General features: G+C 45.8%; 1 protein-coding gene across 5 annotated transcripts in view; it reads right to left on the bottom strand.

Annotated features, from left to right (window-relative positions):
* The window catches only part of RAD51B (RAD51 paralog B), a 697,181-nt gene that overhangs the window by 179,048 nt on the left and 502,965 nt on the right, over nt 1–15,168 (bottom strand). The window contains exon 11 of one of the 5 annotated variants that reach the window (XM_031453923.2): nt 5,350–6,981. The exons of the other annotated variants lie outside the window; for them this stretch is intronic. Within the exon in view, the coding sequence (XP_031309783.1) occupies nt 6,965–6,981 (17 nt within the window). The 3' untranslated portion in view covers nt 5,350–6,964. Of the gene's footprint in view, nt 1–5,349; nt 6,982–15,168 lie in introns of those variants that run through there. 5 annotated transcript variants of the gene reach the window in all.

The following is a 15,168-nucleotide window of genomic DNA, read 5'->3' as shown; positions in this document are numbered from 1 at the left end:
GCTGGGAAGATGGCACCAAAGAATTCTATCAGGGAGATGCACTCAGGATATTTTGCTAAACCTGAAATGGGGAGATGTCGCCTGAAGTCCACAGCATGAGGTGACTTTGGAGCTGAGATGTGGGCATCGAAAGTATTAGCAAAACTCAAGGTGGCTTAAGGAACATTAAGAGTTACAGGTTGCTAGTTGCTTGGGTTTAGTAAGCTGTGTTTGTCTGGAGAGTCTGAGTCCAGCTTAAAGAAAGTGATGGTCAAAATAATTACTGCAAAATTGTCTTTGTCATAAGCCTTCCTATGGGTTTCCTCCAGGTGTTCTACTTAGAGAGACTTACATTATTAACACAAAGACATGTGGTTGCTGATTAACCCCAGAGGGGCTTAGAAAACTGGGAGAAAGCCAAACTGGCTTCTGCTCCATCTTTGCATCAACTTTCAAGCTGTTATAGTGGTAATAACTGTGGAGGAGGGATGTGGTGTTGGAGGGAGAGATCAGACAAACCCCAGATGGGTTCTCAGATCCCAGGGGACAGCCAGGGGTAAGAGGCTTCTACCCCAGATTCTAAGCAGAATGAGCAGAGATCTGGAAGTGGTCCAGAGGAACTGGCTCTAGAATCCCACAGCAGCAGGATTAGAAACACCATCAGAACGGCCTTTTCTGCCGTCTTCGGCTCCTAGGGAAACTTTGCAATTTCAGTCAGTAGATGAAAGTGTCAGTCACAGGATAAGGTTTGTCCAATGATTTAATCACCACCGACACACTCAGAGCTCAGGGAAGGGCACGAAAATACGGGGTTGTTTAGATTTGCCTTTAATGCATTTCTAGCCTCGTATTCACTGAAAGGAATACGGAAATCCTGAAATTTGAATGTGAATGGTTTGCGTTGGGCTTTTACCATCTGATGAGGTATAAAGGCAGTGGTCTTTGATGAGTAAGAGGCTAAGCTCAGTATCATAATTCAGTTTCCCCCCTAGTCCTCTGGGTGATGTGTGAATTCAGACAAAGCACAATTTCTCTGACTCAGTTGAAATAGCGCAACACCATAAATGACCAGTCCTCCAAAAACAACATGATTTGTGAACACTGCTAATGAAGAGCTTTGCACATCTTGGGAGAACACAGTTGGCAAAGACCTTATCTAAACACAGTCTTTTGCTTGTATTCTAAACTTCAGTTTGAAAGTAGATTGTTTGGACCTTGTTCTTCAAGGATCCAGAGCCATGGCTCCCTGAGGCCTGAGAGTGGGGGCCAGGGAAAGGCAAGGGTCTGGGATGGGGACTAGGAATCCTCACAGGGGTGAGAAGAAGGTCTTGGGGATTAGTGGAGCTAGAATACCTTCCCTGTTTGCTTGGTCAGGGTTCCTCAGTGGAAGTTTCTCTTGCTTCTGGTGATGTCTTGGGGAAAGGGAACCTGCTGTGGGGGATTGGGAGAAAGGGGAAAGGTACTCGGTCCTGGTGGAAGCAAGATTTTCTTTAGCTAAGGAAGGATTGTATTTCCATTCCTTCTTCTATATCACACCTTCCCCAATCTTCCTTATATTCTCAAATACATATTAAGACGTCTTCCTTCCCACTCACTAGTCATGCACCTCGGTGACTGGGTACTTTAACAGGGTGAGAAGTGGGACACTGGAGTCAGGGGCTTGGGGATGAGCAGTAACGGGGGGCCAGGTCTACAGTGATGAGCAGGGGAAGAAGAAGCAAGAGACAGAGTGAGGATCTGTGCAGCAATCCGGCTGAGGAGCAAAAAGTGCACTGGAGCTCGCCGTCCTGGTCTCACCTCTCAGGGCCCCTAAGAGAAGCGCCCTTGCCCATGCCTGCTGTAGCTTGAGCAGCCATTCTATCAGCTCCTCCCTCAGCCCACAACCAACTGGCTGGCTAGCGACCAATGATGTTATCTGAGACAAAACAATACGACGAGCCCACGCCAATCATATTCTCTCTTAGGAATTTTAATTAGGAAATACCCAGGAAGAAAGCCAATGGGCTTGCAGTTGAAAAGCTGAGGTATACAGACAGAAGCTCAAGAGCCCAGGATGAGCCATGGGCGAGCTGAAGCTCTGAGTGAACAGAATTATAGTACATAGGGCATGTCTGCTGGGAGAGAGAAGAGCCTTGGACGACTTGCGGAGAGAAGCAGGGACTCGAAGGTAATGAACCCCAGGGTTGTCTTGGCTCCTTAAGGCTTTCCAATTCCAGACCACCTGTATCCTTATCAACACCTGTCCCCTTTTACCCGAGGTAACTGACATTCTTCTCAATGGTAAGAGCCCAACTGTAAGTAATAGTCTGCACAAGTTCTGTGTAGGTAAGTTGAAACTGAATTATCATCCAAAGACATTTGCTTTGGGGAGAATGAGTAGGCTGGTCCCCTTAGCAAACGTGACCTACCACCGCTGCCTACTTGGAAGCATCTTGGGTACTTGAGATCAGGTGTTAGGCAGGAAATCGTGTGACCTAATTTCTCCCTTTGTTCTTATGATGTCAGGGCAGACCAAGACTATGCTTCAGTCCTGAAGAGAGATCTTGGTATCTATAAAGAATTGGTCTGGTCAGAGAAAGTTAAGTCCCTTTTAAGTTACTGAGATCCAGGTCTACAAGTCTCGCAGAGGGAAGCTTTAACACCGTGACTTCTGACCTAGTTAAAAGGAGCAGAGAGGTGTGGCGGCCATGCTGGTGCACAAGCAGGATCTCGTGAGTCATTTCTCATGTCTGATTTCAGGGCTCAGGAGGGCTAAGCTGGAAGGAAAACCGAGAGTAGCTCCTGTCAATACGAGACCTCATCCATTATGTCCACAGCATCCTGGAAATGTCCCCCGGCAAGGCTGCCATCAGCGCTTGACTGAAAACACATGGAAGCGGCCCGCTCCGAGCAGGAATTCATTATTGGAAGAATAATAAGGGAAAGTTTTTTCTTCTTCTTTTCTCTCTGCTGCTGGGAAAGCTGCTTTCTGAAAACGTCTTAGAGGGAATTTGAATCATGTCTGGTAACAAGGGAGGGAGTGGAGGCAGAAGGGCACATTTCCAGAAGTCTTTTCTGGGCAACTTAAAGTGAGTTGTTCCACCTTAGATGTGTTACTGAAATCAGGCCATGGCTCCCTTTCACCCACTGTCCTTTCCCAGAGCTATGAGTATCTGATAGCTTCAAGGGAAAAGTGCCCAGAGTGAACTGGTTTTCCCTGGCTAGTCCACTTTTTCCAAAAGGTTGCCTGTGGACTAAAATGGGCTGCAAAACGATTTGGTCTTCAGCCCTCCACACTACCTCATAAGTCTTTGATAAGTGCCCAGTAATCTGAGCGAAAGGTATGAGGGGTGGACGTGAAAGGAGATGTCTGCCAGCTGACTGGGTCTGGCAGTATGGAGCAGACATTACAAGTGTTCACCAATACACAGTTCTCCTTCCCTTCCCAATACCGGGGTGGGGTGGGGGGGCGGTCCCAACTCCTTGGACTTGGGAGTGGATGCGTGACTGCTTGGCCATGGGAAGAGTGATGTGTGTCATTTCTTGGAAGAAGCACTTAATTGCCAATCCACAACCTCTCTCTCTCTCTCTCTCTCCACTACGACGGCAAGTGAAGAAGAACATGCTGATCCTGAAATGAAGTATTGAATCATCACACAGAGGACAGCCTCCCAGAGGGGCTCTCAGACATGCAGAGACCTGGCTTTAAGTCACTGAGACTTCAGGGGCTTGTTTGCTTAGGCAGCAAAACCAAATCTGTCCTGACTTATGCCCACTCTTTTTTAGCCTTCTCTCCTTCCAGTTCTGGTTGGAGTTCAAGAGAACTTGTGCTGCATGTGAGTCCCGCCCTCACTGAAATTCAGAGACGCAGGCCATGTGCTTTCTCTTGCACTGGGAATATTCATCTGAGAAGTGTGATGGACTGCTTCCTTCCATTTAAACAAAAGCAGCCTCTGGTGAATTCTGTAGTGGAATAAAGAAAGTCCTTTCACAGCCACAGGACAAAAGTGATGGTAATGACATTAAGTCCAGAGCTTGGGAAAAAATGACATTCCCAAGTGGCTCTAAGACCATGATTTTTATGTCAGAGTCTGATATTCTGTGCTTCCTCTTGCCTCCATAACTTAATCCTCATTGCCCACCTCCAGAATTCTCATTTGGCAATTCTGGTTCTGCCAGACAAACTTCTTCAATCCTGTCTCTGAGCAGTCTCTTTGCTTACAACATACAACTAAAAGACACCAGGCACAGAGTTGAGCACTTCTGGGTTAATCCAGAGGTGCTCACTCCGTCGGCTGATAGGAAGCACACACTTCTGAATCGTCACCAAGACTGCAGCACGTCAACAGAGTAACTAGCATGCCAGTACAATTAGGGAGACAAACGCTGGACTTTGCCATATATATGTATAGGTACACACACACACTGAGGAAAGAAATCACTGCATCACATCCAAGTTCAATAAAAGTAATTCACAATACAAGACACCTCACTAGCATTTCATGGGTGGTATCAGTTTGGCCAATTTTCAGCTCATGAATGCCGCCTGTGTTTTCCTTCTTGCGAACATTCCCTGGGGCGCCTTTCCTGTGTGCGTCTCCTAATTTTTAATAATGGTGAAAAGAAAAGAAGGCAGTGATGGCGTCTCTATTATATTCTCTGCAGCTACTTCTCCCACTGGAAGATCAGACCACCAGCATCTGCTCTGATGATTCGTCTATTTGGAAAATAATCGCTGAGCTCCTAATATGTGTATAGTATTGTGCTGAGCAGCTGAGTGAGGATGACTAAGAGGCTGTGATACACATGAACAGAAGTACTATAGGGGTGAGAGGGAGAGAGGAAGGAGCATGGCTGCCTGGGTTTAAATCCACATTCTATCACTTTCTAGCGAGAGACTGAACTTTCCTTGCCTCGTTCCTCATCTGTGAAGAACTGATACCTACCTTGAAGAGTCCTACCTTGTGAGACTGCGAGGAGGACCAGATAAGCTGATGTACATACAGTGTGTGTGAGATATACCAGCGACACTAAATGTTGACACAATACAAAGACAGTGCCTGGGTCCTGTCCCAGCAGCATGGCTTGTGGTGAAAGGCCTGGTGGGCCCTGGAGCAGGGACTGATTTGTCTTACTGTTTCCTGGGTTTAAAAAAAAAAAAGGTCTCAAGTAGGAAGCCATTTAATCTTTCACATTTGGGACTGGGATATGTTTTCTTTGTACCTCTCTCAGACACCCCTGCGTGCCCTGTTTTAACTGCTTAGCTTTTCTTTCTTGGTGGACAGGGAAAGTGGAGAGAGACCAAATGCATCATTACAGAGAACAAAATATTTTTCTCAACTTCTCGAATAGTCCCTTGCTGGGTAAAATCAGCCAATTCATAGTCAAGAATTCATATGAAATGGACATTTAATCAGCTGCAAAAACTCAGCTTGGTTTTCACAAATGTTCCATTGAAGACCACAAGCTCTCAAAAGGCACCTCACTCAGAGGGAGACAACCACAGTCTGGAAACTGTATCCCCCACCTCTTCCAGGTCCATCAAAATCTTTCTCGTCCTCCAGTGCCCAGAGGATTGTTTGCTCTCCAGGAATACCTTCCCTGATTCACTCCAGCTGAATGAAATGTTCCTTCTTTTAAAGGCCCTTGCAGCATGTGGCTTGGGCAGACAACTATAATGTCAACTTAATTTTATTCTGCTTGATATTATAGGTAGGAGTACACGAGTCTTTCCCATTCCGTGTAATACATATAGCTTATTTTTTTTTTTTTTGAGCTTTGCCTTAGTATTTGGTCTGTGCTCCACAAATACTGAGTTGTTAAAGGACTTTGCCATTCAACCATTCTTCACCGATCGGTACTTACGTGGTGCACAGCACTTGGTTGGGCACTGATAGTAGACACGAGATAAAATGAGACTTGATTCTAGCCTCCAAGGCATTTAAAAACCTCTGAAGGGGGAGCAGGTACAAAGCAATTCTCTAGAGGACAGCTTGAGGGTCACTTACAACTTGGATAAAGGAGGTCCCAGTGCCGAAGGATGGGAAGACTTGATGCCTAGCTTTGAAGGGGCTGAAGCCTCCAGGCCTTGCATTAAACCCAGCCTTGAATCTTCGGTTGGAAACCTCCTGGCAGCAGGAGGGGTAGGCTGGGTGTTCTGCTGGAAACTAAATTATCCTATGGGTCACCAATTGATTTATTTGCTAATTGACTGGCCCAGCCTTGGGCTTTAAATCTAAAGAAATCATTTCATCCTTTATTAAATACTGCATGAATCTCACTTTTTGTTCTACAGGGCCATACACAATATACCAGTGAAACTCGAATTTACACCACAATAGTTGTACCACTAATGACCTTCCAAATGCCACTAATACCATACATGTTCCGCTTCTCAGTTGGATCCGAACCTGTCAGTGAATTCTGAGCCCACTGACCTCCCTCTGGCACAAGAGCAGACCCCCACGCCCATGCCCGCCCCCAGCATCCCCCATCTTTCCATGATTTCATTTCTGAATCAGTTACTCTTTGGAGACCCCAATTCCTTTACACCTCCTCTTTTTATTTGGTGGACAATACTTTATTCGGAAATGTTCCCTCCTGTAATTACAAATCCTGTTAGTCATCCTCCTCCTCTCCCCAGGGGGATTGTAGGCTTTAATTAATTAATGTGGTTAAACTGCTTTGAGGTGCCTGGTTGAAAGGTGCTATATAAGTGCAAATTATTATTATTATGGCTGCTGACATCCCTCGGCGGCACAGCCCTCAGCCCCACGCATCTAGAGACCTGAACAAAGGCTTCTTCATCTTCACCTTCCCTGCTACGTCTGAGATGGCTGGCTCAATGGTGGGAGGGGTGGGGGGCACAAATCGGTTACCATCTCAACAGCAATCAACTAATTAATCCCCATTATGTTGGCTTCCGTTTCCTTCTTCCAAACAGCGTGGTCCTGTTTCATCTCACAGATCACGCCCCCATCAGCTCTAGACAAAGGTCATGGCATCCCTAAGGCCTCTGTTGGTCTAAAGGGAAAAAGAGAGAGAAAGAGAGAGAGGGAGGGAGAGAAAGAATGTTTGGAAAAAACAAAAAAAAACACAAAAAAAACCTGTGGCTGTCATGAAATGCACTAACTTTTCACTAGAAGCCTAAATACGACTCTCCTTCTGATGGCAGTCCTCTTATACACATACCTATTACCCAGGGAGCCCATGGACTGGCAAACCAGAGACACCCAGAAACCCAGCACAGGTGTAGGCTAGGGCCTCACAGCCCTGGCTGGACTGCCGACAGCTACAGACAAAGGGAAGCCTTTCTGGGCTGGGTGGGAAGAGGTCATCCAGAGATGCAGGAGCCCCTCTTCAGCTTCTTCCACCACCCCCAGGTTTCCCCTGAGAAAGCCAGCTGCCATCTGTAGTCAGGAAGCCCTCACAAAGACTGGGGGCCATGATTTAGATGTTTTGTGCAACACCTAGCACACCCCAGCCCTTAACAAATGCCCAGCCCTTAGGATGCAATGGTAGCCATTGAAAGCAGCCCTGTGGGGGAGACTTGGCCTCTCAAGGGGACGCTGCTGACCAAAATGCTCCTTACAAGGTTGTGCCTCAGACCCTTTGTTAGCGTGGACGTGGGTGAGCCTCAGGGGGTCATGTCTTCATCTGCCTCCATTTATCCTCCCTATTGAAGGCCTCCTTCAGGACATCGGTCAGTCTCTGTGGGAAGTGATTTGGATGGCAACAAAAGAACTTGGGCCCTTTGGGGGGCCTTCAGAATTCAGTAAACATCTGGACACGGAAGGCCAGGTTCTCAAGCAGTCTAGCTGGGGAGATGTCAAAAGAGAAAGAGCTGTGTGTGCAAGGCAAGCTCTTAGTTCTGTGGCGACATTTGTTGCAGAAAAACACAGACACCCCAGTAGGTAGATAGGAAGATTTTTCAAAAGCTCCTCTGTTTGTCAGTTTTTGTGAGTGCAGTGCACTGTTTGTCAGTTCTCATGGCATGTGTGAGGAAATAGAAGTTTCACATGGCCAGGGCGCAGCATGTGATGGATGGTCTGGTGCTGCACGTACTATGAATAACCCAAGGTTGCATAAGCCTGTCCTGGGAATTGTCGTTAAGCGTTTCTGTTATCCCTGAGGTCTGTAAAGCACTTTCTAGTCAAGGTGATTTGTTGGATTCTCATCAGGAGCACATTTTAATTGACCAAAAAATGAAGTACTGAGGATAAGTGACTTACGCTTCATCACATGATAAAATTCAGGATCTGAACTCTTGATTCTCAATGTCCCCTTTATTGTTGAATCAATCCATTCAGGACACATTAGTCAGCATGATTCAACATTAGTCACATGGCACTAATCAGCATTCCCTAGTGTGCCCAAATCTATCCTCAAACAGCTAAAGAAACTGGCCTCTGTCAAGAGACAATGGAATGCCATTTTTGTCAGGATTTGGGAGCTGACATCCAGTTTGAGTCCCATGCACTCTCAGGGACCTTCCTCAGTCATCCTAGATGGAATGAGTCAATTTCCTCTATCCTTTCAAATTCCATTGTTTGAACCTTGATAGTAGGTGTGACAGTTTGCTTTTGATGAAACTTACTTTGTTTTTGAGCTACTAAAAAAAAGGGGGGTGGGGACTTCTTTTTTTTCCAGCCTATATCCCCTGAGCACCATGATTCACAAGCAATAGATGTTCAAGAAATACCTGCTTAACTGAACTCACTGAAATGGAGCTTAAGTCACATTCCAGAGAGAACTCCAAGTCCTTTTGGAAGAGCTTTTCAAAGAAAATCAACAACCTGAATTGATTTAACATCTTTTGGTATTATTACCTGGGCATTTTCACAAACGCAGATTGTTAGCTATGCAAAGATAGCCAAATGGCTTCCCGGTTCTAAGAGGAGTGTGGCTCTAGGCTAACTGTAGTCCAGGCCTTGGAATAAGGTTTTTCTCTATAACCTTATTCCAACTAATATTTCATTCCATGTTTAAAAAAAAAAAATGGAGCCAGGAAAAAAAAATTTTGGAAAAAAAAATGTGTTTAGTCTATGACTTTGGAACCAAATCCATACCCTGCCTTGTGCTATAGGCACTGGCAGCCCTTGTTCAAGGATCCTCCTTGCACAGTGCACCACAGCAAAACACATACTGAAGTTTCTGCTTGACAGAGGTTCTGTTTTGGGTTCTGTTTGGGGTGCAGATCATTGGTGGCATTACTGAATGTGATACTCCACTTCTCTGCTTTGGACTTTACCAAAGAAGGTCCTGACAGCATTTTAAACATACAATATTTATGTTGCATTTCAACATTAGCCCAGCCCGAGGGTCTGTACCATTGTACCCTGGGGCCGGCTCTCTGCAACTGGGCTCCCCTGAAAAAGATGTATCTCCGAATAGTCATCTCCCCTTCTCTCTTAGGATAATGGAACTCCCAAAGCTGAGCTGGGCATATGACCACCCAGATTAGCAACTACACTTTCCAGCTTTTCTTTCCATATATCTGTGGATTGGAAGAAATAATGTGTGTAACTTCTGGTTAATAGCCTTAAAGAAGGGGTTTGCCCTTTCCTCCCACCAAACCCCTATTCCATACAACTCCTGCTACCTGGATGGAAGACATGATATTGAGCCATTTTGGACTATGACAAGGGCAACATCCTAAGTATGATGGAGCAACAAGCTAAGAGCCTGGGTGTCTGGACCAACACGTGGGGACAAGCTGCATCCCTTCTCCATGATGCTGTGTAAGAAAGCAGTCCACCTCCATCTTGTACCCTACTGTGAATCCAGGTTGTGGTTCCACTCAGCCAAACCATAACTCAACTATTTTTAGGAAGTTTCTTAAGGGATCACTATATCCATGTGACTGATCCACCCTAGAATTTAAAGATTCAAGATTCAGGATGGGCCTAGAGTAGCCAACAGAGGCTGGTGAAGCCTGAGAGATAAGCTGCCAAGGGGCGACCAAGGTGGAAGACAAAGGGGCCCAAGCTCATTTCTGATTTTATAAAATCTTAGGCGCCCAGACTGAGCACTTGGAAAGGGCTACAAACCCAATTCTGAGGCAGCGGACATCACTTCACCTTTCTGGAACTCAGTTCCCTCACCTGAAAATGAGGATGATAAATGGGACGAAAAGATCCCTTTCTGGGAAGGGTATACAGTTAACTTTAGGAAGAATAGAGTAATTGTTGTCAGTTCATCATATGTCTATGCATGAACCACATGCACTGTACAGAAGATCCCTCTAGAAGCTATGGAAAGCTTACACTCCCAATGGCAGAGATAAAAGGCATCCATACAGAATACACAAGAGGATCACCCAGGGAAACATGACAACTAACTTATAATTATACACAGCTGCACAGGAATTGGTCTACTACCTCCAGAGGAAGTATACATTGGTAAACCTCTTTGGAGAGCAATTTGGGAATATATAGTAAAGACAAAAATGTGCATCCCCTGACTAGCCACTCCACTTTCTGATATATACCTAGAGAAACTCTCACACCTGCATACCCAGAAACATGTGCAATAGAATTCATTAAGTTAACAAATAGTCCAAATTTCCATTAATAGGGGAACGGATACCATGTGATACATTCATTGCAATGGATATGGCTACCTCAGCTTAAAGTGAAAGAACATGATCTCTGTATGTCAACACAGATCTGTTGCAAAAACATAATGCTAAGTGAAAAAAGCAAGTTGTGGAATGATGTGTACAATAAACCACTTGTGCAAATTTAGGATGCATGCAAAATAAATATTATATTTGGATTCACATATATGTAGTTTTCCAGAATGGGGGGAAGGATATATATCAAACCTTGGAGAGCTTTTTACTTCTGTGGAGGAGTACAGGGTAGAGAGGGAATGGGGGGCTGGACTAGGGATAGGGACAAAGGAGTTTGGGATTTTGTCAAGTTTTATTCATATAATTAAAAAAAAATTGAAACAAATATGACAAAACTTGAACATTTCTTAATTCTGGGTGTTAGATTCCTGGGTTTACTTTATTCTGGGTACTTTATTCTGGATGGGAGTCCTGTAGGCAGAAGCAGCAAAGGACAGCGCGTGACAGGCCCGCTTGGCTCTCTCCTCTGTGACCTCTGGGAGTGAGCTCCCTCTGCTCCACTGGATCCCCGGGCTCTCTGCCCAGGCTCCCACAAGAATGCCAGGGTGTGCCAGGTGTGTGGGTGATATTTACCAAGCAGACACCTCCATGCCTGGATGGAAACAGACTGAGAATCTTCTGGGTCACTTTGAGTCCACCAGGCAGAAATATTTAGATGGGTTACTGACTCTAACTGAAATCTGATGAACTCAGACGGTGGTATTTGGGGGTGGTGGGGGGAAGAATTTTTCAATGAATCATCCAGTTGGCTCAGTGACTAAGAAAATGGGGTGGAAGAATCTAACCCAGCTTTGTGACAAGCAAACAAACAGAGGAGATGAATGCCTTTCCCAACATGCTCTGAAAGGTGATCAAACAACCATTCTTGAATTTACAAGAAAGTTGAGGCACATAGCTTTCCAGCTCTTAAAAAAATTATTGTTTGTTTTCTGGTTTCCTCTGAGTCCCTATACTAGCTGGTTGGAAAAAACCAGAAAACTAGCTTTGCTTCCAGAACCTTCTCTGGACCTATTATCTCAGGGTGCCCTAGGCTCCCCGGACATACCCCAGCCTCATCCCAAGGTTTATGCTGCTCATTCAAACCTAAGCTAGTAGAGAACACCACCAGAATCCAGATTTGACCTGTTTTACCTGATCTTGATTAAAAAAACACACACACAAACAATATAAAAGCACACAATTCTGTCCTCCTAAGAAACAAAGCCATTGTCCTCTGTCCTGTTCAAAACCACTTGGCTTTTGTCTTTCAAGTGCTCCCTAGATTCCTGAGGGGAAGGAGAGCATAAACAAGGCAAAGGAAGAGTGGACAACGAGGTGCCCCCTGAGTGCACCTCTTCCTTTTCTCTAGCCAGCCCCTCCTAGAGCATCTGCCTCTTTACCAAGTCGGCAGGCCTTGATTGCCAAGAGCCCCATGAAAGCCAGGATGGCTCTGGGGAAACCAGGCCCTGGGCTTTCCTTAGGCCTCCTGTAGCATCAGCAACTGCCTGGCTGCTTTCAACTACAGAATCTTTATTCGAGGCCTTGACACAGAGGCCCAGAGGCCCCAGCCGTGTTCTGGGTGGCACAACATTTGGGGCTTTCTGGGGAAGCAAAGGACACGACCAGAACAGATGTGGGTCGGGCTGGAGTTCACTGTCAACGCTTCCTTCCCTTCTGCAGCCATGCAGTTCTGTGGGCCCACTCCATGAAAGGTGATTCCCAAGGCCAAGCCCCGTTCTCCCTCTCCACTAGGTCCTGGCATCCCTGGGCCTCACTCTGGGCTAGTCAGACCTCTGAGCTTTCCCACTCAGTGAGCAATGGGATTTCATGGTAAACTCTGGGGACAAAAGGAAAAATGGATTAATGGGATCTGCCCCCACCCCCCTCCACCTTTCCCACTTCAGTTGCACAAAATAGCTGAACTCCCGTTCTGCTGGGACCAGGCCCCTCTCAGAGTCTGAACCATCAAGAAGCTGGGGGCCATGAGATCCCTCTCCTTTGGGGCCCAAGTATTTCCAGGGTCTTGGGCCCAACCAGGAGAGGCCAGGATCCCGGACGAGTGCGAGCCAGACAAAGAAGATGCAAACAGCACGGTATTACCATGGTAATAGCCTGAGCCAGGCGGCCTCCTGAAGATGCTGGGAGGGTTTCTTTCTTTCTTTCTTTTTTTTTTTTTTTTGCCAAAGGAGAATAGTTCCGCTCTCTATTTTACTACAACAATAGCATGGACCGGCTCCTTCAAGTGTTTCAAAAAGCAGCCTGAGAAATCTCTAACCAAGCCCCTCCATCTCTTCAGCCTGCCGTTTTATTGTCCCTCTCGTCCCAGTGAACAAAGGGGCGGGAAGGACATAAGACCCCCAGTTGCGGGCTGTTCTTAGCATCCTAATCCTTGAGAACCGGTGAGGGCAATGGCCTGTGGAGCCAGTAAATCGAATTTTGGCCTCACCTTTTATTCCCTCCCTCTGCCTCTGCGCTCAGGAGCTCTTCAGGTATTATAAAACCTGGTTGGCAGGCCAGTAGGAATCTTGGGGCTTGCTAAGGGGATAAAAGGCACCCAGCGATCATTCCCACACTCACTAACAGCCCTGTCCCCCACCCCCGCCCCAAAACAGGGTAGCCTGTTTGGATTGCTCTTTCCTGTCACTCCAGGCTGGCTCCATTACAAAGACTGGACGTTGTGCCACAGGTAGCAGGGCTGGCAGTTTCCTGTCTAGTTGGTACAAAAGCTGCCCTTACTCTCCAGCCCTTCCCCTCTCTGTCTTCACGTCTCTCAGGCCGGGCTTGTATACCCCACCACCTCAGAGCTGCAGGTACCAACCTCCACGCCGCCTCAGCACTGTCCTGCCAGAGCAACCCCTCACACAAGGAACACTTCTTGGCCTCGACTTCTGGGACCATTCCAAGGTTACCACCCAGGGATCAAAGGTTTCTTTGCTTTAAGCCTGGGGAATTGTGCAGGTGTGTTTTAGTTCAGTCATCTGGTAAGACTGGAGGTAAAAATAAGCTTTTATGTTCCGGTTTGTGGAGTTCTCAAGGGTACAACTCTTCTGAGCTAAGTGAATGATAAGAACAGCATCTCCCAGGGGGATCAGATAAAGCTGAAGTGGGAAGGCCTGCAGAGATCACCCAGGCCGATGACTGCAATCCAAATAAGACAAACATTTTGCACTGCAACCTCCGTTCACAAACTCACAATGCGTGGACACATGTACACAATCACACAAGAAATAGTTCATGAAACAGCACAATATGCAGATATAATCTGTTATTGTCTATTCTCCTCTATTTCTTTTTTTTTAATGCTGGTTATGATTTCTTCATTTTATTTCATGACCCATCAATGAGTCACAAAACAGTTTGCAAAGCCCTGAATCAACATCAACATCGTCTTTTTCAAGCTGACAAAACTAAGGTGCCAGAGATTTTCTCAAGAACACACCAGAGCTGGATTAGAAATCCAAGGGAGTCTCTCTAATAAAGGAGGGGCCCCCACTTTTCTGAGGATCAGAGCTCCTTTTTGTTTTCTGAAAGTCTTGGGCACCCATAGCCAGAGGTTTGCATTAAGTGGCATTACTGATAGGGGCAGAAGGGTTCTGCTGCCTCCGGAAAAAACCTCAGAGAGGAAGGTGTAGCTTCCAAAATCAACAGGTGAGGCTCTAAGATCTCCCAGACACTTTTATTTACTGGTTGGGATTCTTGCACCATCCAATACTTTCCCGAATGTTTCTCTTTCCTGGACACACAGGTCCACGTCAGCCTCCTTTAGTAATCCACTTTTCCCCCTCTTTTCCAACTGTTTCTAATAGTCTTTCTTTGCAGTTTTTTAACCTCTAGCAATTCATTGTATTTCCAGTTTCTACACTCCCTAAACAACTTTCTCTTTCCTGTCAAAATCATGATCTTAGCAATGAAAGCCTGAGAGACAACTCTGTGAATCTTGTTCCCACAAATATTATCCTATAAGTTATCCAAATTAGACCAGATTTCCAAATGCTATTTACCAAAATGCCCAGTGATCAAGACACAGGCACCATATCAAGGCTTTGCACACAAGCCATCTGGACAGAACTGGATTTTTCCTCCTGAAATTATCTTGTAATCTTCCATAGAATTTCTTGAAATCTTCATCTAAATTTGCTATTTGCTAGACCTCTAATCTTTGAAGAAAGGCTCCAAAAATGAAGAGCCAAAGGGCACACTGTGCACTGGGTAAACACAAGTCCAGCTTTCTGATTGCTTATTACTTATACACCCTTAGAGAGTCTGTAACAAAGGGGCCTGCTGTTTGCTTTGCTTAATCTCGTCTTAAAATCTCTGCTTCTTTGTCAGAAAACAATATTTGCAATTGTAAAAAAAATATTTACCAAGGAACTTGGATAGCATAAGTCAAAGGCTAAGAGCCAAAGGTCAGTAGTTCTTACTCCAAATTTCCCTAGACCCGAGTCCCTGCTGTGGAGCTCAGCTGCACCAAACAAACACGCTGCTTTCCGGGTCCTTCAGAAGGGGACATTTTCAAAGGAAAGGGAAGGGAAGGCTACAGCCTGCTCCTCAGTCCGAAGTATGAACCACACAGCCTACTCCACAAAATTCCTGTTAGA

This window comes from Camelus dromedarius, chromosome 5, assembly GCF_036321535.1.
Source record: "Camelus dromedarius isolate mCamDro1 chromosome 5, mCamDro1.pat, whole genome shotgun sequence".
NCBI classification, from domain to species: Eukaryota; Metazoa; Chordata; class Mammalia; order Artiodactyla; family Camelidae; genus Camelus; species Camelus dromedarius.
The sequence above is the reverse complement of the archived record's forward strand: the minus strand, read 5'-3'. Positions and strand labels throughout refer to the sequence as shown.